The sequence below is a fragment of the Typopeltis vanoorti genome, chromosome 4, assembly GCF_054136105.1.
Source record: "Typopeltis vanoorti isolate ZY-2024b chromosome 4, IOZ_Tvanoo_1.0, whole genome shotgun sequence".
NCBI classification, from domain to species: domain Eukaryota; kingdom Metazoa; phylum Arthropoda; class Arachnida; order Uropygi; family Thelyphonidae; genus Typopeltis; species Typopeltis vanoorti.
This window is the reverse complement of record NC_143552.1, coordinates 18,973,324-18,998,166: the sequence shown is the minus strand read 5'-3', so window position 1 is coordinate 18,998,166 and position 24,843 is coordinate 18,973,324. Positions and strand designations below refer to the sequence as shown.

The following is a 24,843-nucleotide window of genomic DNA, read 5'->3' as shown; positions in this document are numbered from 1 at the left end:
AACAGAAAGAACAGCGCTTTTCAACGTCCGTTCATCACCAGACTTACTGAACCAACTGCTCTCTCTCCTCCTCCTCCTCTATTATTCCATTTACCTCTGCTCTTTGGAATTTCCCTCCCTCACGCTGTCTTCCTGAAAGACTACAATCTTTAGCTGTTCAAGAAACGTGTCAATAGCTTCATTCTGTCTCCTTAACCTCCTGCCTGTAAACGATACTAATGTGCTACGGGTCTTGTAATGCCCAGTGTGTGGGTCTGATATAGAAAGTGTAAATTTTATATATTTCGCTTCGTAGATCCAAATTGTAAAGGGAGCTTCCATGTTAGATAGTCAATTTGGATATACACAACCAGTAGACTTTATGGTACATAAATTCTATAGTTTATTAGCATCCAAATTTATTATTTATAAATAATAAATATATTGATAATATTAAATAAAAAAAAAGCAAGAATAAATATGGAGTGTGGTTTCTGCTGGTTTATTGATATCCACAGCGATCACTGTGGAAAGAAGGCTTTTTACGGTCCAGATTTTTGAATTTGTTTTTCATTCGCACGAAGTGAACCAGCATTCATTACTACGAAAACTGACCACATTTATTTAATCACAGGGTTTACCAATACGATTTTACTCCCGTGTTCTTTAAAATCACGCTGGCCTGCATTTCGATAGCCTGCATAGATCCTTAGGAAAAACTAAAAGCAGAATGCTTGTAAGGGAAAGTTGTTAAGTTAATCTGTGAGAGTGGTGAGTAGATTCAAGAGCGTGTCTATCAGGGATAAAATAACAACTAGGAGGGAATTGACGGGGGAGGAAGAGAGTGATTTTAATTTAATGTCATCAGACCTGGGAGGAGGGGACAGAAAATCAACTTACAATCTTCTTTGTGGAGTCCCTGATGAAAAGATTTCAGCTATCTTAGCAGGCAATCGATATAAACAAGACAGGAACAGAGTGGCAGGTGCGCAGTGAATGTCAATTAAATACCCTTGATTATAATTCGCTGAAAATTTTAAAAAATTAATTTCACGGTGTTATGATTCAATGGAAATATTGAGTCCAGAAACAACTTTTATAGATTAGGGGATATTTTCCCTCCTATTCTCTGAATATGTTCAGAATATTTACAATAAATATCGGTAGAATATCATACCGGATTTGTTAAACACACCATTCCAGATGTCGATAAGCTATTTATCATGCAGTCTCGAAAACTGAATGATAGTTTTACGTAAGCTTGAGTCTATAATCAAAATTATTTACCAGCAAGCGATTCTTATGTTTTAAAATAATTTCAAAACTATCATGGTTACTTTACATTGATATACGGCAGTGAGGGTCATGGAAGTTTTGAATACATCCGTGAAACCCATCAGAATAGTGGAATGAAACTGAAGCGAACATTTGGCCGTGTAAACATTCTTCCTAAAACGAAGAACAGAACAAGTATTTTGATTGAATGCACAGATTAGAAAATTTCATTTAAAGGGAGGAACTGAATTTCATCGGGACATGCCGTGTTTCAGTGAACTCGACGTTTTGGCTCCGCAGCTGTTCGAATAACTTCCTTCGATTGCATAGTAGATAAAATGCGTTTGTTGCAGAATTCGTGGGTTAGCGAAAAGTATTCGTGCTTTATAAGCCATCACTTTCATTTTGTTATGTTAATCTCACCCACGAAAGGTCGTTAGCCTATCGTATATTTGTATGAGTCAGTACTGTGTGTCCGCTAAGGGCAGATAATCCGATTTCCGTAATCTAAGCTAAGCATGGTACTTTCTAGACAATTCAGTCCTCCTATAAGCAGGATTGTGATCTCACAATGAGCAAATGAAAATTTACCAATCATCCTGAAGCATTCACAAACGTATATGTTATAGTGGTGTTTGAATCCACAGTCTATAAATTTAAGACTGTGGATTGAAACACACACACACACACACACACACACACACACACACACACACACACACACACACACACACACACACACACACACACACACACACACACACACACACACACACACACACACACACACACACACACACAAATTGAATCAACTATAATGTGGTGCTTTGCACATGGATTGCGTTTGGAGCTGATTTCCTAAACATTTAAATGTAATAATTAAATTTTTCCTAGAAATCTTTTCTTATTCTGATTGTGATGAAACCGAACCGCATCAAGGAACACGGATTGGAGAAACGAGTTATAGTTATCATTGCTTTAACATATACCCCAAAATCAGAGAAAAACCTTATGATAGAGAATAACATTAACTTCCTTAAAAAAAAAAAAGTACGAGCGAACCAAGTACAGATGATCGCAAGAAAGATGAGATGAAAGTAAGTAGATGTGATTTTTCGATGCCTTGGAAAGATAAATGTCTATGCCAAACGCATCTAAAAGGAACACCTGCATAGCCAGAAGCACTACTCACTCATGCAAAAGGGCACCTCTGTGGTGGTCCCACAGCGGGCGACTTGTCGACTGATGCTCGAGACTATTATCCTACCAAGTGGAGGACAGAAGTGGCTTCAAAAAACGTTTCACGTTGGGTCCATGGAAAACGGTTTCAGAATATTTAACCCTTAGTTAATCCATAGTATTAAATGCACGACAGTTTTACAACCCTTTGTGTTCGCATACAAATAAAAAGAAACACAAAGAAATTCTCGAGTTTGAATTTGTTAGGTGAACAGCTTCCTAAAAGGGTGCAATCTGTCTGATGAGTACGCATTCTTTCTTATAATAAAAAAAATTAAGATTTTCTTCTTGAATTTAGTTTTAATTTGATTATAAATAATGTCTCGGAGTTTCTTATTTCTGAAACATAGCGATGAATCGTCCAGCAAGCTACTTCGTGTAAATACTTCACCAGAATTCTTCCCGATATTTACGCTTCAATTTTGGATTACAAAATCGAATCCTAAATCCGAATGAAATAAAAAAAAAATCTTTCTGGAGGTCCAGTGCTATGTAGACATCTGGATTGGTAGAAAGGGTATTTTAATATTTAGTCAGCCTATGATTGAGCCCGGCGGTAAAAAGAGCAGATTAAAAAGTGCGAAAAAGCCAGTTGAGCTTCTGCTCCTTGACTTTATACTCAATTGCGTGACTGCAGACACAGCTTCTCGTTACAATAGAAAGTGAATAGGGCAGGCAAAAAGGGGTCGTCTACAAGGTCATGCATGCACAGGATGTCATTCACTCTCTCTGCTATATTCTTTGCCAACAACACATTCGAGTACAAGAGTCACAATCGGAGCGATTTGCTCCTCGGTGACGGTAATATGGTGCTCGCTAACCTTTTCATAGGTCTTTACGAAAGCCAGAGGAGGAGCCACGTTCACCGAGAGCAAAGCGGGATGACGTGTACAAATAAGCTCGGTTTTTTCCTTTTTATTATTATATTTTTTTCAGAGGGTTCACGGGAAACATCACGTACATGTGGCTACGGTGCAGTGCCGTGACGTGTTCCCTCGTGTGACTCTTGCCTTTGTCCCCCCCCTTTCCCCTTCCATGGTTTTGTGCCTGACCAGCGAGGTAGATGCTAATCGCTTTTACACATGCAGCCCATGTGTGATGTATTTAAGGCCTATTAACGACCGCTATCACTCAACGGCCAGCAGGGAGGGCGACAAAAGATCAACTGCACCCTGTTGATCTATATGAAACCGGGCTATTGTGGTACCTCACGAAAATGCCGTCCTCGACGTCACTGATTCCGCGTACGGAGGGGGGGGGGGGTAGGGCGTCCCATCAAAGAGGCCTTTTCATGGTCATGTGTCGTTCAACTGCGGATTCATCTCCCGTTGCAGTGTTTACAAAAGAGCAGCCGGTCTCACCTTCTAATGCCCATTAATCGCTCTAAGAAGGTTTTCAGGTATTGGGAGTCGATGAAACGCAACTACGTAAACACCAGTGGCCATCACGTGTGTGCACGAGTGAATAGTGGGCCTATACTCCAGATGCAAGGAAATGGCTGCTTTCCTTGTCGCCACTGTTGGGAGATGCAAGAAAGATGATCGCCCCATTAACACGACCCCAGCTTTGAATACCAGTGAAAGAGATGTTTTGGACAGCGAAGAATGGGACCCTCTTTGACAAACGAGTGCAAAGTGAAAGGACCTCAGTCTATTGGACACCTAATTGTGACGTCATTTTCGTGATTTAAACGCCAATATTACGCTTTTATCTAGATGTCGCTTAATAGATGAATGAAATATCGCCTGGTGCTGTGCATATTGGGGGACGGAAAGATGAGGTATGTTTCATTGCAAGATGGGGATGATGCTGAATATCACCGGGCAGAAGCAGTTACGATCGAGGTTTTGTAAAGAAGTAACTGATACTTGGGCATTCACTGAACGATGCTCCAAAGTCCGCAAATAACAATATCAAATTAACTCTTGATAAGAATATTAAAAATAGCACTGTCCATTCTGAAGCTGGGTTTGCCAACTAGAGCAAGTTGGCCTGTCCCGCAGTAGTGACTACAATTAAGAGGAAATTATCGCAGTAAAAAAAAAAAAAAAAATCCTTACTTAATCTACGATGGTTTTTCGCTACTGCGTGTTGGGATATGTGCTGGCCGAAAAGTGTGCGAGTTTCCCGACCTATTTGTCTCATTCGAGCCGGACAAGTCACCTTTATTTAAAAATCCCTTACAAAGGTTCCTGGCGTAAAAAAATAGTTCAAATTCTGTACTTTCTGAAGACAGAAACAAAGAAAACTGAGTTAATAGAGATCAAATGACTGATGCTAATACAGAACTACAAAAGCCATCGCTAACCATCAGTTAATGAAACTGCTGATGGTACAATAAAACTAAAAATAAAAAATAATAAAGCGCATTTTATGACTTAGTCCTGACTTATCTTCCTTCATATTTTCATATAAAATAATAACTTTCTGCGAAATATATCAATCAGCTTTTTATGAAGTTAAAGTCCACTCATCTTTAACGTGAACAAAACTTTTATTACAAGAATGCATCGTCAAAGGGGGGGGGTATAAGTGGGCTGCAGATCCTCTCCAATTCATATTGTCGTTACTTACACGGCTTTAAACCCAATATCGGACTTCATGTAAACATTTTAAATGAACATTAACATTCCGATGAACATCAGAAAACGCATCGCCAAGAACAGTGTCAGTTAATGTTTAATTCATTTTAGTCTGCCGCTGATTGCGTTTTTAGTATGCACTGACTTTCAAAAATCTATTTTTTGTGTTTTAATTAAATCGGTGATCTATAGAATAAAGCTCGCATATTTTAAAGTAAGAAGAACTAAGTCTCGTTGAAATTAAGACTTTCTTACTGCTCGGAATTGAATTAGAATGTTCTTAGAAGTTTGTTAGAAATGCTTTTGGTGGTGGATTAAAGGATGCTTGAATTTGGAAATCGATATCGCGTTAGTTTTCAAAGGAAAAAAAAAAGTCTTCCGATGAAGGTGATCCATTCCTTGTACTTTGAACAATGTTCTCTTTAAAAGAAATCTAAAAATTTCCTTTGTAAAGAAATCAATGTCATACTTTCCGATTGCATTTCTTTTTTAATTGTTCATGTTAAATAAAATCTTATGGAAAGTCTGGTCCGAGAGTAGATTTTTAGCAACCAACCACTTAAAATATACTTTTACTGTTCTGGAAGGAGAGAACTTTTTCAAAAATCAAAACCACTCATTTCAAAATTCCAGTTTGCGAATGATCAATCTGTAAAAATATTGCTTGGTATTGATATTTGTTATGACAGCTTTAGTTAAGAACAATTTGGCTCCTAGTCAATAGTTGATAGTAGAGAGAATTATCGCCATCATACCATTCCTGCATTTTTTTTTTTTATATCAAAATTCCCACGGACTACAATTTCAAAACCTTTCGAATATCAGAGCCGAGCGTGGGAAAGTGTTTACGCAGAATGATGGAACCTACTGATTAGAAACGCCGTTGATGGGAGAGGCAAAGTTCCTCATTGCGTTATTTTTCAAAGGAGATTTAGCAATTAAAATTACACCCATCAACCAAAAAATGAAAACAAAAAAAACCTGGCTTTTTTTAAAAAATATTTTTCTATTCAAATTCATACAAATCTTGAAATACAAAGTTATTAACTTTGTATTTCAAGTATTATACAAAGTAGTAATACAAATATATAAAGTATTAATACACTTTGTATATTAATATTTTATTAATTTATTACCAGTTAATGTATCAATGGCATCTTTTATTTTCAATTTTAATTAAACACGAATTGTAGACTAAGTTACATTATTAAAAATGTTGTTATTACAAATGAATGAACGTGTCTTAAATCAAACGTTTCCTAAAATGCTTATAAATGAACTAAGTGTTGCTTGGAAGACAAACTTGTGTGTTATCGCAGTATCTCGAAAATCACAAATCCATTAAAGATATTTTGGAATCATTGCACGACGTCCTATGAAACGTAGACGTTACGAATCCATGTGTAGTATTTTCCAATACTTTTCCCCCCCCCACTCTTTTGAACATTCTCCTTATGTTAATAGCAATCGAAACAGAATTTGAACCTTCCTTTGGAAGATGGCAGCATAAACATTATTAAAGACAACTTTAAAAATTATGTTCACTATAATTCAGCTCGTTTTTTTTTCTTCCGGGATACTTTACAACAAAATTTATTATTCTTCTCATCTTCCTATTCCTCTCGCGGTGTCGAGGGTTTATTAATCATCGGACCTCAAGCCGTTCACAGGATAAGGTGGTCAGCCCTACGGCCCGTATATCCGAAGGCTTGTTCGAAGTGTTGAGTTTTCAAGGCCGGTTTGCCTGCTTTGCGGGATGAAAAACTCCAGGATAAACTGGGGAAAAACTTGGGTGTGGACCACAGGGTCCACATCCAAGACCGGCTAACTTGGCTATGGCTGAAGAAAATCCTTCAGCGCCTTACGTCACCGACGGGAATCGGACCTATGGCAGTCCTTCCCCAAGGATATGGTTGCGAAGCGCACAGCCACTGGGCTAACCGCGCGGACATTATTATTATTAACGTAGCATTTTATTTTATATAGTGTGAAAGAGTTCCACGTTTTACCTCTTGAACAGGAACACTGAGTGAACTAAGTGGTATCAAATTGAGAGTGGGCCTCAATTAAGATCTAATTTTATCGAAAACCTGATCTACAGTCAGGAAAACACCCAAACACGGATAAAGACGCTGATAAAGGAACATAAGATAAAGCCAAGAGCGCTGAGGATTAACCAGAAGACTACATCTAGGACCAGTAGTCCATCCCAGCATAACCAACTATACATACATCTTCAAGGCCCACCTTTCCTAATTGGGTTGTGGGGGCAACAGCTGCAAGAGGAACTTCCAATGGTCACGATCCTCTGCCACCAAGCTCAGGTGTTCTGGTGGGATTCCCAAACATGTCCACCCAAGGTTTTGGATATAATCTATCCAGTGAGTCCTTGGCCTTCCACGTGGCCTCCCACCCTCTGGCTTGGCAAAGAGGGCCTGCTGAGGGAGCATCTCTTGTGGCATTCTGACCAGGTGCCCGAACCAACGTAACTGTGATCTCTCAACACGGAGAAGCAGCGATTGAGTATTGAGGGTTTCCCGAATTGCAGAGCTTCTAACTCTGTCGAGTCTTGTCAGCCCCTCAACCCCTCGAAGGAACCTCATTTCAGCCGCTTGAATTCGTGTCCGCATTCTTTCGGTCATTACCGAACTCTCATGACCATAGGTGAGGATGGGAACATAGACTGTATTGAAGACAGCCAGCTTTGCCTTCTGGCTTAACTCCCGCTTCAATACTACCGAACGGCCAAGCTCCCGCAATATTGAGCTTGCCAAGCAAATTCGAGTATCTAGCTCGACGTCCCATTTTCCATCATTCGTGAATATGGAGCCAAGGTATTTAAACTTCTCCACCTGCCTCATTGGGACTCCACTTACATATAGAACAAAACTGGGATGGTTGTCTTGAGACCACAAATGTTTCAGTTTTGGCCACACTGATCTTCATTCCGGCATTTGTAGCTGTTTGTGCAGATGCCGGAATGAAGATCTGGGTCCGCTGGAGGTCATCTGTGGAAGAGCTAAGCAGAACTAAGTCATCTGCAAAAAGCAGACGTCCAATGCTACATCTTCCAATTCTGACAAACTCACTGCCTCGGCTGTGCCTATCAATCCAGTCCATAAATATTATGAAAAGGAGGGGTGACAGAACACACCCTTGGCGGAGGCCAACGGAGACTGTGAAAGGTTCAGACTTTGTGCTGTTTACCCTGACACAAAACTCTGAGCATTCATACAGGGACTTGATGGCGGCTAATAGTTGGCCATCCACTCCATACTCCTGTACTACTTTCCAAAGCTTATCCCGAGGAACCCGGTCATATGCCTTCTCCAAGTCCACAAAATATGCGTAGACATTCTTGGCATATTCCCAAGATTTTACAAAAACTTGCCTTAAAGTGAAGATTTGGTCAGTTGTGCTTCTACCAAGACGAAAGCCACATTGTTCTTCCTGGAACTTTGACTCAACTATGCTCCTGCACCGTCTTTCCAAGCACCTAGCATATACACTTTCCCAGGCAGGCTGAGCAGAGAGATGCCACGATAATTACTGAAATCGTTCTGGTCTCCCTTCTTGAAGACTGGTATTATTATGCCTGTCTGCCATTGCTTTGGTGCTCGCCCAGATATCCAAGCAGCCTGACACACTCGAGTCAGCCAGAGAACACGGTCTCGATTTAAGGCTTTTAGCATTTCGGGCTGAATTTCATCATCGCCAGCAGCCTTGCCCGATTTTAGCGATTTTATTGCAAAATGGACCTCTTCTACTGTGAGACTAGTCATTACCCCCATCTGCACCTCTTGGATGTCCACAACTGCTGGGCCACTCGGGTTAAGAAAGCTCTCAAAGTATTCCCTCCATCTGTGGAGGATATCCTTCTCGGTTCTTAAAAGTGCACCATCAGAGGCCTTAATTGCCCTTGCTGTGCACGATTTCCTCCCTCGAAGGCGGCAGATGGTCTGCCAGAATACTTTGTTTGCATTTGCATAGGATGAGTCTAACTTTCTCCAAAGGATTCCCAAGCCTTCTGCTTTGCTGTCTTTACTGTCTCAGCAGCAGCTTTTCGTGCCTCAGCATACCGCAAACGCATCTCAGGTGACCTGACCCTAAGCCATGTTAGGTAGGACTCCTTTTTTGTCCGGGAAGTTTTTTGGACTTCTTGGTTCCACCTTGGTGGAACCAAGAAGTCCAAAGAAGTCCTTTTCTCACTGTCCGTTGCCACGCTGAGCCCCTTTTTGCCACAGCATGAGAGTGCAGAGGCAGTGACAGCTGTTCTGAACAGCTTCCACTCCTCCCCAACATCTGCAGTATGCTTGGGAATCTCTTTGAACCTGGAGGAAAGGTCATCTGCAAAATTCTTCCTCACAGCCTCATTTTCCAATGCCTCCCATTTCACGCGGTATAACTGCTTAGGCCTACCAGCGCTGATGGTAGCATCTGGTTTCTGAAGCCATAGAGTGCACACAACAAGGTGGTGGTCAGTTGACAGTTCCTCTGCCACCAAGCTCAGGTGTTCTGGTGGGATTCCCAAACGTGTCCACCCAAGCTTTTGGATATAATCTATCCAGCGAGTCCTTGGCCTTCCACGTGGCCTCCCACTCTCTGGCTTGGCAAAGAGGACCTGCTGAGGGAGCCTCTCTTGTGGCATTCTGACCCGGTGCCCGTACCAACGTAACTGTGATCTCTCAACATGGAGAAGCAGCATAACCAACTAACCAAGACGAAAAGTTTCCTTTTACTATAGCTACATAAATTAAATTAATCTCTTGTTTAGATATCTTTTTTAATGTGCGTCTAACTCTTAGTACGTGCTGTGTTCTCATTTCTTTCCCACAGTGAACATTTCTAGTTTATAGAAGTACTTTTTGTTATGCTAATTTTAAAAGCATTCTAAACTGCAGCAGAGATAATCCTATGTAAGCGCACATTCCTTTTGATTTTCACTATTTAAAAATAAGTATTTGTTCGGTAAGTTTCCTTCGTATGGAATCCGGTTATGCTTTCATTCAAGAATATGATGCTCATCATATACGTTTCCATGGCAACAATCCTTGAGAATGATTTCATTTCACCCATAGATACACATACGAAGAGTATTATTTATAATGATTTTCATGCATTAAAAGTGTCCTTCCCCTTTGTAAAACTGGGGAAAACAAGAAAGATAACATTAAGATTCTACTTCACACTCTAACTCTGAATAGTACTCACTTTCCTCAAAGCACAAAATCGAAATGGAAACTTTACCGTTAACTTAGGTCGTATTTTTTTTTTTTTTTTTTTTTTTTTTCTATTTTAAACAAATTCACTGAAATCACTTGCACAGGGATAGGCAAGACAACTCATCCTTCCTTTTTTATTTTTTAATCTTAAATAAAACATCAGTAAAATGGTAACTTTGATACAAAATTATGAAGTCTTTATAAATCATCTGATATTGGTGAATTCAAATCTCACGTGAGGTATGGACGTTTGTAAATTCATATTTTACTCTTTTCTAAATAAACTAATGGGGATGCTTGTATTAGTGGGAACAGTTTTTACGTTAGTTGTTTTTAGGTATGTTTTGCGTAAACACCTATTCGATCTGTTTGGATTCATCTGTTAGTGCGCAAATAACAACCAACCCTAATCTCCCAAAATATATTATAATGGCATTTAGGATTGCTATTAGAAATTATTAAGACAATTCGATTTTAGATGATACAGATCATTTTCGGGGAAACATTTCTTCAAGCGATAAAAAAATGCTCCGCTCTGGTTAGAGAATTTAATAGTTTTGCGTAATTTGAATTTCTTAATGACAAAATGTACAAATAAAATAAAATAAAATAAAAATAAAATAAAAAACTCTCTGGGTTCAATTGTGGAACTGAATCCACAAGCGAATTCAAGTAGTCATGAGCTATATTATCAAACATGCTTTTAAGAAAACCATGATGTCTGTGTTTAAACCAATTCACTGATATCGCTTGAACAGAAACAGGCAAGGCAACTTACGCCCTCTATTTATTTGATAAGCAACTGAAATATATCATCTTTCGATCCTTTCCGTACGTGTTATGTTTTAGTAGGAAGACTGCATAGAAATAACGCTTTGAAGCACATATAAATGAGATTCATTATACATCTGCATTGCCAAATAATTCCTTAAAAATGTTTATTGGAGCTCTAAAGATTTAAAATTAATGACATCTCTCTCTCTCTCTCTCTCTCTCTCTCTCTCTCTCTCTCTCTCTCTCTCATTTCCTTACTGTAAGTTTTCAAGCCAGTCTGCTACGGGTGATAAATGAGAGTTGTGTGGGAAGGAAAAATCCTACTACTTCCGTAGGAATCTGGAATACCCTGACAAAGTTCGACATGTCAACGATCACAATCGAACGTCTTTGCCAACAAAAGGGCACATCTTACTTGACCAATCCGAATTCGATTGAATTTTGGGTAGATAGTGTAGGTTACAGAATCGTATCGTTTCCTGCTTCTTCTCTCTTGTAACTTCTGATCATTGCCAACAAGGGGAGAGAATATGACCCCTAAAATAAAATATCCATCCCACACATTTTGTCTAAATATGCATTTCATCAACTAACTTCTACAAAGCAAGTTAGTCATTAAATTGTTTTAAAAGTGGTGTGTGTGTGTGTGTGTGTGTGTGTGCATGCGCAATCTTTCGTTGTGAATGACTAGTTTGTTTTCTAATGCGATTCCTGACGTAAGTAAAGTCTAAAATAGTAAAGTTATCCAGATGATGTGGTTAGGGATTACGTGCCTTTTTAGCGGAGATTATATCAACTTTCATTCATGACGATTGCAGCTCGAATTGAAAGTGACTCGAACACTCCATATGCAATGGCGGTTTTTCCTTTTTTTTTTAAAATTCCTTCCAGATCGCAGGAAAGTACGCATAAGAAAAAAAAATCCATTCATGAAACAACAACAACAACAACAACAACACAACAACAACAACAACAAAAACAAAAACAATTAATTATCTCTTGCAACGATTATGCAAAACAATTGTTGTCAACATAACACAACGTATTTTCAGTTCTGCATCCTTCAATACAATATGGCGGATTAAGCATTTTGATATACTGGTTTGCATTGAGACGTCCATATCTAACGTTTCTCCATTGTTCGTAGTATTTTTAGGCAAAATACCAGTAAATTATTGCCATGATAACACTTGCTACTTTGCGCTAAATGAATTGTTGAATCTCATATGACGAAAAGTTTTATTCTACAGTGCATTTTATTTAATTGCGAGTGGCCGAAACTAATGTTGTATTTTGAAAGCCTCGTGCCGGCATATCATTTAAGCGGACCTTTGCACACTTTTCTTAAATGAAAACCTGCTTACCGATTGAAATTGCAATTTCCTCTATACAACATGATAAAGAAGGCATTAAAAATCCACATACTACGCCTTTGGGGAACCACTCCTTTTTTGGTGCAAGCCCCCACATTCTTGCAAGTAATCCTGACAAAGAAAATATACCGATAGGATTCTGCCACGTGTCTGCTCTGATATCAGTTCCGTGTTGGACGATTGAACAAACAGAAATGGGGATTACCACACCAGCAACTACTACAACAGGATGGCAGATAAACACTGATAGAGCATTACCTTTGATCTTAAACCTTCAGATAAATTACGATAACATGTGGTGGGGAAATATTACAAGCTTTTGAGACGGAAAGCGACTGACACGAACATCCCTCGAATTCGAGGGATCCCCAGATCCATTCGAATTTCATTCCCTGCATACGTCACTGATATACACGGCTATGCATTCGTGATACGGACCGCAAACAAAGGGCGTGTTTATCGAACAGAAGGAACGATGTGAAATTCGCCACTTCCTTTGCTTCGAAATGAAAAGCATGGGGGATATGAATGGGAGTTGGGTCCCCCAACTCTGACAGAAGGAGACAACTTTCACTGAAGGAGATAGCTGTTCAAAAGAGGCTCGCCTCTAACAAATGATCAAACACCTAGGTATACATTGAGAACTGATTTACACCATTCTTATCGCTTTTATTTACCTGCAAAGAGCGAAGATTAAGTTGCCTGTCAATAAAGAACACGAGATTGTCCCCCACCCCCGAAGATACACATTCCTGTGTAACCCTATACTCACCTCTTCAACAGTGAGAGAACCGCTAATCATGCCGTCACTTGAAACAGTGCTTTTGTCATCCCACCTGCCCTCTTTCTGTTTGATATTTAATTAAAGAGCCCTAACAGAGAGAGAATATTGCAAATAGAATCTTTAGTATGTGACTTATCATGCACCGAAGCCACTCTGCCTCCCACTACAACTTTATGCATTCAAGGCGGCAGTGATCAGAGGTGCTTGTTTTAGTTATAAAGATGGAGGATAGAGTATTTCCTATTTGTAGGCGATTATAATACAGTTCATACAAACTCATTTCGATATCCACATATTCATGATTTTTATAACTCCAAAAAACTTATGAATAGTCCAACCCACGAACCAGAGACATCACTTTATAGAAGCGACACCATTCGTCTATTCTGTATTACTTGTTATTGTTGCTGTTATTTGAGGTTGCTTCCAAACTAACTAAAACTAGCGTCATTTTGCCTGTTAATTCCGTGTTATTTTCTGTGGTTTGCGAGAGGGAGAACTCGAGTTTCCGGCACTCATTCATTGTTAGCAGGAAAGATTGAAAATTAAAAGGATATGAAAAGAGAAGTAGAAAAAATTATTTACTAATATGAAATTAAGTATATAACACAGTTATTAAGCATAAATTTATTGTACAATATATAAATAATAAGTAAACTGTATATTAATTGCTAGTAGCTATAATTTTTATGCGAAATAACTCCAGCTAAAGCTTTGTTTTTATTTTTGAATTTAAAAAAAAATAAAGTATTTATATATAAGTTTTAAATCAAAGTTATCTGAATAAATCCTTAAAAAATATTATAAAATAATTTTAAAAATATTTTCCAACACCAAGAATTTTTATTAATCTCAATTGGTGTCTTGCATAAGGCCGTGATCTTATTACTCGCATGCCAATGTTCAATTTGCTATTGCTTTTAACATATTGGAATAATACTTTCAAGCTCACCGATATTTAAATACCATTTACCATTTGCAGCTTGGCCGAGAAAGTTTATACAATTTGCCTGAAGTGTAGGCGCGGGTAATTGAGATCGGGTAACTAAACAATAAAGGGAAGTTGTCCTGAAACTATTGGGAAAAACATTACATGTCTGATGCATGCCCGGAAGGATAGAAAGGTGTTAGAAAATCTTCCAGCCTGTGTCGAGAGACATTGCGAAATAAATTATGGACAAAGTTAAAACTGCAGTCTCGGTAAGAAACTTATGGACGTCTCCGTATTGTTCTACGATGGCATTTGCTGGAAACAAAGTCCCCCCCCGAGACCAGTTAAAATAGCATTTAGCCTTTAATCACAGCAACAGGCATCGTTTGAATGTGATTATTCTTTGATAACAGCGTCATTTGAGTCATAATGACATTATTTTTTAACAGTATTGGTACAATTATAATCTTTTTTTCCCCTTTTTACGGTTTGCTTAATTTCTAATAGGCAGGCAGAAAATTCTACATCCAACTATTTAGCATTTTTCTGCACTAAATGTTCGAAATTACAATAAAGACAAACATTAACAGTGACGCAATTATAACAACAACAACAGCATTACGGATTGTTAAAAAGATATTCTGTTTAAAAGTAATAGGTTACTTTTAAACAGAATATCATAAAATAATGGTATTTTATTTGACTGTGCTTATTACAACTGTGTAATTTTTTTAATAATTAACATTAATATTTTTATTATACAAGACGCTCCACTCGATCTTTTATGGAAGAGCAAAACAGATAAGCATATCATTTGTGACACTCCCACTAATCCTTTGGCACTATTAAAATCAGAGCTGATTTTTTAATAATTTATTCATATATTTGTTCTTTAAATATTTTAAATACGATTCATAATCGTCGTATATCAATTATAAAATAAAAATTATATATTAGTTTATTATATTTTTAAATAACTAATAAAATTCTTATTTAGTAAAACTGCAATTTTTCTACCAAAAACAGATAATTTTAGTTAAACTTATATATAATTATACGTCAATTTTATAAATCGCAGGAATCATTTTGCTAATTTTGGAAAATATTATTAAATAAATGTATTTATTTTCAACACACTAAAACCTTTTCTATTTTAAATTACTACATAACAAAAGTTTCTCAGTGCTTAGTAATCGTTCTGCATCAGAGCAAAAACTGGATTGATTTTCTTCTGCTTTTTAACCAAAATCATTGACCGTATTGCCTCCGATAACGAATGAAATTAAAGAGGAACCGAGTGAATGTGGTTGGTTATATATTTGTTTTCTATTTACAGACACACATTAATTTCAGTAGATGGAGAAGCCCATGATTCTTTTAAGTGCCTTCGCTATCACTTCCACCCTTCCTTTTCTGACTCCAACAGATGTATAAAGTGGCTGCATCCAGCATTCGCCATTTATAGCAGTGAAGTCCTTGACAGTCCTAAATCTTGGTAAAGACCTGCGTGTCTTTTGATATTTTATATCTATATCTCTCCCCAATGACAGGCTATTTGATTTTCCTGAAAAGCGTGTTTGCTCTCTATAACTCGAGTGAGGGTTTGGTGCGGGCAGTTACACTTTCCTCCCCCCACTTCGCTTCTGCCGCCGCTCTTCTACAGTGTGCAGACACTATAAAGTGATTCGATAAAGTAGCGGCAGGGAGAGCACACTCGATTCCGTTTTACACCACTCTTGGGTAACGATTTAATCTGGTGCAAGTTGTTTGGCCACCCAACCCTATTGGCCGCCCTTCAGTGATTGACCAGAGGCTATCAGGCTCACGCGAAGCCGTGGAACGTGTCACAGAACCTCCGTTATGGGCGAAAGGTGGATGGTTTGTCGGAGAATTACACATAAATGCGTACTTTTTCTCTGTCCCGATGATTGCTTCGCTTCTTGTAGAGCCCTTCCGAGAGGCGCACACACGCTGCGCCTCGAAAAAAAGAAATGAAACCAGTTTTTGAAACAATCGAACCGATATCTCTCTCGGGGGAGGTTTGGGCCGCCGCGCGTTCGGGTATCTCGCGATGGAGCATTGGTCGTCAGGGAGTAAGTGCTCGGAGGAAGGACCGTTTAACTGTGGCTTCCAACTGTCTTTAGGAGCTGTAACGTAGATATTTTCATCAACCATCGATATTTTTATGGCATTACTTTATTTCTCAGGGCCCTCGCTTGCGCTTAAAGGACCGGTTATCAGCCGCCTGAATTACACGAACTTTGATCTATTTCTTTATTCATTTCCAAAGACGTTTTTGTTTTGTTCAATCTTCAACCGAACTGTTTTATGAACACAAATGAATCGAGGTCAGGGGATTGTTTTCTGAAATCGCAAATAAGATTATCTGTTTCCCATCTAACTACTCTGATCAAGTATCGATATGAAGAAAGATCATCGCTCCTCACTTGTACATTAATTCCGTTATTTCTTTCGAATTTGTTTAATTTTCTGTTTTAAAGTGTTCAAAAAACTTTTTTTTGTATACCTTAAGTCCAGTATTAGTGAAACATTCTACTTTCAACGTATTTTAGATTAAATAGTCCCCTGATAGTTGGCTTGTCAGTTCATTTTAATGATTTTGATCTGAATATCCAGCGTATAAAGTTTGAAAATCAATAACAGAATGTGAAAGATTGAACACTGTGGAATAAATGAGATCCTTCTGCATAGGGAAATGTAAAATTATTATATCAGAGAGACCTCACGACAGCAATATTTTGCTTATTATATTCATCAGAGACATTACAATTACACATTTTAAGAATTTTTGTGCAAATTAAGAGAAATGATTTTTTTTTTACACAAAAAATTGTCTCACTGTTCCATGAATTATTCCCACCCAACGCTCTACATTCGGGCCACTTATAGAGAGACCATTTTACTTTTATAACCAATGTAAATTCTCAGGCTCGTTTGTCTGTGTGAATGTAAGAAATTTTATTTAGTCAAATTCTTATGCATGCGGCGAAAACATTAAGCAATGAAACTTCTATAGGCTGCTGTTACTTTTGGTTACTGTAAGAGAGAAAAAAGATACAGCAGTAGTCTTTGAGTCGGTTCTTGATTGGCTGCATCTTCTCGCTTCTCGATGCAGTTCAGTCACAAATTCAGAACCTGGATTAGCAACGGCTTCTCAATGCAGTTCAGTCACAAATAGCAACCGCTAATCCAGGTTCTGAATTTTCTTCTATTCCGAGATCAGGTTTCTGCTACTTTAGGTACTGATGCATTACCTAACTTGGCACCTCCTCACGGCGTAAATCTCTCACTGTTCCATGAATTATTCCCACCCAACGCTCTACATTCGGGCCACTTATAGAAAGACCATTTTACTTTTCTAACCAATGTAAATTCTCAGGCTCGTTTGTCTGTGTGCATGAAGAGAAACTCCGCCACCTCCACATGAAATCGACTACCTCACCTTCGACTGAAAAAAAAGGTCCTTTTCTTTCGAAGAATATTCCTCACACGAGCAAGAAAAAGTCGAACGCAGATCTTTTATAGCCAATGGCTCGTGTCAGATCACTAATATGATGACGCCTATGGGCTGTTATACTCTGTGTATTTTAGTGGAAGAAGAAATAGGATTCGAAAATAAAGCAGATTTCACAACAGTGCTGTTATCACGGAACCGAAGCATCTTTCTGATGTTCCTTGGTCAATCAACTATCACTGGTCTTTTCACATCACCATCCCGTAACCTCTACAAAGATGCATTCACTTGGAATCCAAACTCTGGTTCTCATTTGGATAACGTGCAGATTTCTGTCCATCAGAGAGAGAGAGAGAGAGAGAAAGAGAAAAAATATTTAATGAAAACAAAAGATGCACGCGTCTCTTTAATCTAAATCTAAAGTGATTGCCGTGATGGAATTAGAGAAAAAGAAAGATTTTGTTTCCAGTGCATCGAAATGAGAAACGATCCCGTGTAATTGACGAGAAAAAAAAAAGAAAGAAAAACACAACAACAACAGAAGTCTGTAATGACAGAAGGAGCGAAACAGGAGAGCCAAGATAAGACGGAAGAAAGAGATATTTCTGTTCTAATCTGATTCACTCTATCACTCTATCCAGCGAAATTAATTCCCCGTCTTTCTATTCCCTCGAGTTAGACAGCCCTCTTAAAGCTTTATACATTGTCAAGAATTTTTTCTTCTTTCTGTCATATTTCTGCTTTCTTCGACAGAGAGAGAGAGAGAGAGAAAATGAAGGGGAAACTGCACACAATGGATCTGCTCTTGTTCTTCACTAAGTTCTATTTGTCTCGCTATTTTAAACAAGGCTTCATTTATCTTCATTCGTGACACAACACTTAGTCGTTCTGTCTTGAACTTTCCCGGCGACCAAAGACGGGACAATCTAGCTGAAAGTGTCAGAAAAACCCATCCAAATGTCATTGCTGACGGCTCTCTGATCGTCCAGACTCCATCGTGTCCCCCCCTCCTTTTCAAGTCTTACTGTTAAAACTTAATAATAGCTTAAGCTAGCGTTTTCTTGCTCTCTCATCCTTCAGTTTTGACATGAATCTTGCTTTTTAACAGCATTAGGGCTCATGAAAAATCACCTGGCAGGGCCTTTGGCTCGTAACTTAATTCGATGTAAAAGCACTCCAGCGCGCGCTCGTGTCTCGTAATGATACTTAACGTCAAGCGAGACTTTTAAGCGAATCACGACAGGCCCTTAGCTCGCGCTGCCCATCACCTATTACCTTCGGGGCTCTGTGCAAAGTGACAGCTCCTCATTCCCATCTCTTTCGTCGTCATAGAAACTCTCCTAATGTCACACTATGGCCTTTTAGTTTAGTCTCCATTATACAACGTCTTTGACTTTTTTTTTCTTCTTTCTCTCTTTTGTTCTCTTCTTCTTGAGCTCGTTAGTGTTGTGTAGTAGGCCGGCCGCGAATTTACCATCATATTCTCCCATTACCCTTGATGGCTCTGTCGCTGATGGCAGGATAATTATAAATTTCTTGCAATTAAACACTTCTAAGTCTTTTCCAACAGCTCTTCTATTCCCAAATGGACATATAAGAAGCTCTCTATTTTGTAAGGAAGCTCACATGACAGGGGTAAAGCACTCATTTGCCCGTCTCGTTATAAGCCTAATTGGAGCCCAGGTCGTTAATTCCGCCGCTAATTATAACTTATTTGGCAGACTAGAGCACTGCATTATTTTATCCCTGACATTGCGTCCGCGCAAGAGGGATGGCTCGTCATCACCACGCTCCTCAGATCTGTGCAATTGCCGATGCTAACTTTAGGTAATGTCAGTTGTGTTGATTGTTAGATGTCTGTCCAGCACATGCTTACATTCATTAAACACGAAAATCATGTGACTTGCCTTAGCTAATGAGATATTCAAGATGTGCAAGCCATACGTCGTTTGAATTTTTAAACGTTGCCTTAAAATCTAAGCTTGATTGTCAAATTTGCTGTATTTAAACCAAATTTTATCAATTATCCTTCATCTAAATGAACGTAACTGAAGAAGGAGGAAGCCAATTGAAGGATAGATATGGAAAAGTGCCAGTACTTCGACAGCTTGTTTCAGTTAAATCGTCGTCCTAATGCTCTACATTTGATTGAAATGCTCAAATGTAATTTGATTAAATTACATTATACAAATGTTATACAGCACTGTATCATGTTGGATTCTTTGATGAACACAGTTGATTTCTCAGTTAACTGTATACTGAACTTCAGCAGAATATATATAAAAAAAATCAATCATTTCTGCTCGTTTGGTTTTAAAGTTTAATTGAAAGTACAATATATATTTGATTAATTTATTTTTATCGACATATCTGTAACCAAAAAGAGCTAAAATTAATTTTGATGGTGCTTTGCGCAGTCGCAGGAATAGCATATGACGTTTGGGTAGGAAAACTCGGGTTCCGGTACGCATGCAGAATATCAGGAATAAGGACTTCTCAACGAGTAATGAGTTTACCCTCTAGGAAACTAAGATTCCCCTCCTACAAACCAACTGGTTGGAGAACTACACGCAGTTGGTGCTGTAGATATACATTCACTTTTTAGCTTGCCTCAACGAACCGCGAATAACTACAACCGTTCTGCTATTGGCATTGATGCAGATTTGGTCGATGTCTTTTCCAAACCAACGGGCTTATTTCCTGTTTGGTAAAATAGACGAAAAAAAAATCAAAGCAATTAACCTAAATTATGAATTAATTACGAACAAATTAATTCCTCTCGAATAATATTGTAATCACATAGTGCAGACATTTGTCATTCAACATCCATGCAACACTTTTCGAACACCCCCCCTCCTTGTAATTTGTTTGATGACTCATCTGATGCTACACGAGTTGTTGGCACTTTTTCTTTCTTTTTTTTTCCAAACGTACTTTGTAGATATGAATTTGGTGCAGTTTAATTGAGATGCACACTAAGTAATAAATGGTTAAGAATGAAACGATAGATTATCTTCATTTAACATTGAATCCAAGTTCTTTCAAGACTCAATAAAAATTGAAATCAGATGGGATTTTCAATTATTTATGGAAGTAAACAAGAAATTAATTGGATTTCACTTTTTTGACCGATACAAACGTTTTGTAAACAACGAATATGTTATTTCAGAGAAAATAGTTCGCATTGGAACTCTACCAATTAGTATTTGAGACGTTTTTTGTTGCTATTCTTGTAAACGGGAGACACATTTGATAGCTTCGAAAAAGAAATTCATTGAAATTTCTTTTTCAATGAAATTTCAATGAAATTTAAAATTTGAAATTTAAACAAAAAAAAGTTTACTATAGACGATTTCCAAAGAAAAATTATGAACAACTGAAAAGTAATTAATGAAATAAATTATAATTAAAGAAGAATGATTGACATCTTTGTTTCCATATTTAGAAACTTATTTAGGTATTCCATTTTTCATATTCGATTACAATGGACGATGAAAGAGATAGCAAGAATCTCTCTCTCTCTCTCTCTGATATTACGCTCACAATATATGATTCTCATTCGGCTAATTATTGATTGTATATCTTTCAGAAACGGACAATTTCCAGAAGGAATCCAGAAACCAACGTATTCCTCTGATGGTTTTGCAGTCGTGTTATGGGTAAGTTTCCAATACACAATTCTGATTTCTTCATTCGGTGTTTATTCATGCAAATGATGGATTTTATTTCATTTAAACTTACCGAAGTGTTTCATTTATATTTACTGAAGACAGTGAGAGCATTTTAGATATTTTCTCTCTCTCCCCCTCTCTCTTCTGTGCAAATTTGAATATTAGACTTGTCTATTGCAAAGTACTCCAGAAATCTAAAACCATTCCGATAGTATGATAGAACGAAATATCAATGGACACAACAGTTGATGTACAATTTCTTTCCAGAAGCCGAAAAGGCCACCTTACATGATAGTATCGGAGAAATTGAGTCGTAACAACGACTCTGGGGGCCATTTAGTTGCGCGTGGTTGACCACTCAATGGACCGTTTCACACCAGAACGGTCAATTAATTACTGCCGCTATCCGTGGAGTGCAGGTTAAAGTAGCCGTGGTGAGAGGAATTTGCTGCTAGGAAAAGGATGCGCGGCTACGAAGACAGGGAACAAGATAAATGAAAATTGCCGAGGATGATAACCGTGGAACAAAAATTGCACACGAAGTGGGAATCGAGTTTTCTATGGAACACGTTATTTGGAATAAAGTTTTCTTCCAAAATATTAATACACATTTTGAAAAGATGAATTCTATAGTGTCGGTCATTAAAGTTTATTTAATTACTTATAGGTTATTAACCTATAGGTGTGTTGATTTTTCAGTAGACTATCTTCTATAGTCTCTTACTTCTCTAATCCCGCTCTCCCTCAAAAACTTATAAAAAATAAAAAAACTGTGCAAGGCTTCCTGCCATCAGTTTATTTAGCAAAGGATAATAAATATCCATTGTCATCTAGAATTTTCTGACCTGAAAGTTTGTTGCTCCTATTTGGTTCCCTACAACAATAGGAGCAAATTGGGTATTTAGGAAGCATTACTTCTAAGTAATCTTCCTTAGAGCCACTTTTAAACAGACATGATTAAGGTATGGGATACAACTAGGTGTTAATGAACCTTTTAGATTGGAATGCTAGAATCTAAGGATATCTCTCCAAAGATAAAAGAAGAAAAACCTGCCTTCAGAGATTGTAGTAGTGAGTGTGATGATTGACCTTGTTGATCATAGGTTTCTGATGTTCCGTATATGGCGGAGAAAAAGTTATTATTACTAACTTTAATATTATCTGCATTTCCCAAGAGAATATGAAAAATAGAACTATATTAGAAACTATCTTTCTGAACTTTTTTTATGTTGCTCCTCTAAAACACAATCAATTTAATATAGAAAATATTTATATTCTTAAGATGCGCCCGCATACAGAAACACTGGTTTATCCTGTGATTCATATGAATAAACATATAAATGACATATATTTAGACATACTTTAAAATTAATAACATAAATGATGTATTTTCAGACATACCTTGAGGAAGATCTTCGTGTTTTCTTGTCTTGTTAAGTTTTAAATTTTTGGAAAAATTTGATGAGATGCGCCAGAAATTCCATAAACGTCCATCGCCTCTACGTGATCTCAGAGAATTGAAAGCTTCACCGTGTTCAAATTAATCCATGACTTTCGCCAATGAGCAACGACTAAAAGTTCGATGCAGCCATAAAAGAAAACTTAGCACGGACTTCACCTTTCCTCGAGCACTCTTCACACCTTCTGAAGACGACGCCTAAGTCGAAACGGTTCGCAGAACGTAAAGCATGCTTTTATTTTGTTCGTTCATCTTTTAAGTCCCATTATGTTACCACAGTATGTATTCCTCTGGTTTTAAAAAATTCCCATATATTTTTAATATTTACTTTATTTCCTTCTGGTCGAAAAAAAATCTAATTTATGCTACAGTTCATTTTTAAATTCCTCTTGTAATTTATTATTCCTTTATGAGTTCGGTTTATGGTTTTATATTTACGAACGATGCCTCATCAAATTTATGTTTCCAAAAATGTTATAGTTAGCAAGACAAGAACACGAAGATCTTCTCCAATCTATCAGTTTCCTTAATCTGACGTTAACTACATTAAACGACTATATGAACATTAAAATGTACCATAAACCGACTAATGCAGACAATTATATTACGAATCGTACCATCCCTATTATATGAAGAAATCCATCATTTAACGGAGTTTATACCCTCTACATCCCTTCCAGATCTAAGCCAAGAAATAAAACTGAAACAGATCTTCCGTGGCCGATTGCATCTCAACAGCTAATCGATTATGGAAATACCTTAGCACAAACCCATGCAGCTTATCCTGACAGCACAAAACCCTATCTTTTAAAATATTCAAGTTCGTTTATATCCATAACATCTGTAAATCATTCAAATATATCTTATGAACACATACAGACTACAAAACCGTATGTACGACTAATCGGAGGTAACCGAATGTCTACTGAATCTCAACTAAGTAAGCAGAAAAAGTCACTTGATTATCATAGAATGGTCTGTAACTTTCCATACTAACTTGGCTTCGATTCTCCATATATTAGATCAACTGTTAAATCGTGACGGTCCATAGCCGAACCCCTGACAGCAAGAGAAATAAATATATAAAAATATAAGTCTGAAAACATCAATGAAATTGTTGAGAAAAAAAAAGAAAAAACTATGCATGAAAGAAATCCTGCCAATCAGAACCAATCTTACTGCTAGAAATGCCCGCAGACCCTGCGTTGTGTCACCTAATTGGCTATTAAATCAAATAAAGTACGATCCGAAATTTTCAACACTTAGATGTTGGCATCCATCTATACTCTTCCACTGCATCGTTCCCCCACCGATTTTTTTTCCCCAGGTCACGTGAGCAATGCTTGCCTTCGGAAAGTTTCGAAAATGATCACGATGAGTTGACCTCGACGCTTGTTGCCTTGGTATTCCACTCTCACCTGCCTAGTTTTCTGTTATAGTTTTTCGGTATGAAGACGAATCCTTCTCGACTCTTTTCTCCATCAATTACGATTTATACCCCAACTGAAATTCCTTTACAGAAAATACGCGACTTTCAAACATCCGTCTTTTGAATACAACAGCATGCACAGGTTTCTGTGCTGCGTCTGATGAGAAACCCTCGAGTCTAAATGTATGTGTCGGGCCAGTGAATCTCTCGTTCTAAATAATAACACACGATTATATGGACACTCGAGCGCTTCGTAATACTGAGGCGAAACTCATACAGAAGATTAGTATTATTTTCCTAGCTGTCGATCACTTTTGAATCTTTTAACTTTTCAAAGATTTATCCTTTCGTTTCAATTTTTGTACTCGTCAGCACCTGTTGTTTCGATGACGTCTTTGCACCGATGTAACATTTGAACTGTTTAATCGGTTTCTGACTTTGATAACTAGAGGGCGCTCTATTTTATTATTTTATTTTATTTTATTTTATTTTATTTTTTTGAGCTAGCACTACCTCAGCCATGATTAAGGCTCTACGAACGATTTATTCCATAGATTAAATATATTTTGTGGTCTTACATTTGTTATAGGCAATTTATATTCATAGTTCTTGAAATGATAAATCCAGATGATTGAACAATGGCTTGTTTT

At 37.7% G+C, this 24,843-nt stretch overlaps 1 protein-coding gene across 2 annotated transcripts in view; it reads left to right on the top strand.

The window, feature by feature from the left end:
* The window catches only part of LOC150107140 (homeobox protein Nkx-6.3-like), a 162,641-nt gene that overhangs the window by 20,414 nt on the left and 117,384 nt on the right, over window positions 1-24,843 (top strand). For both annotated transcript variants that reach the window (XM_090391020.1, XM_090391019.1), the window contains exon 2: window positions 21,224-21,293. In XM_090391020.1, coding sequence (XP_090247146.1) covers window positions 21,290-21,293 — 4 coding nt within the window. In that variant the 5' untranslated portion in view covers window positions 21,224-21,289. The remainder of the gene's footprint in view (window positions 1-21,223; window positions 21,294-24,843) is intronic.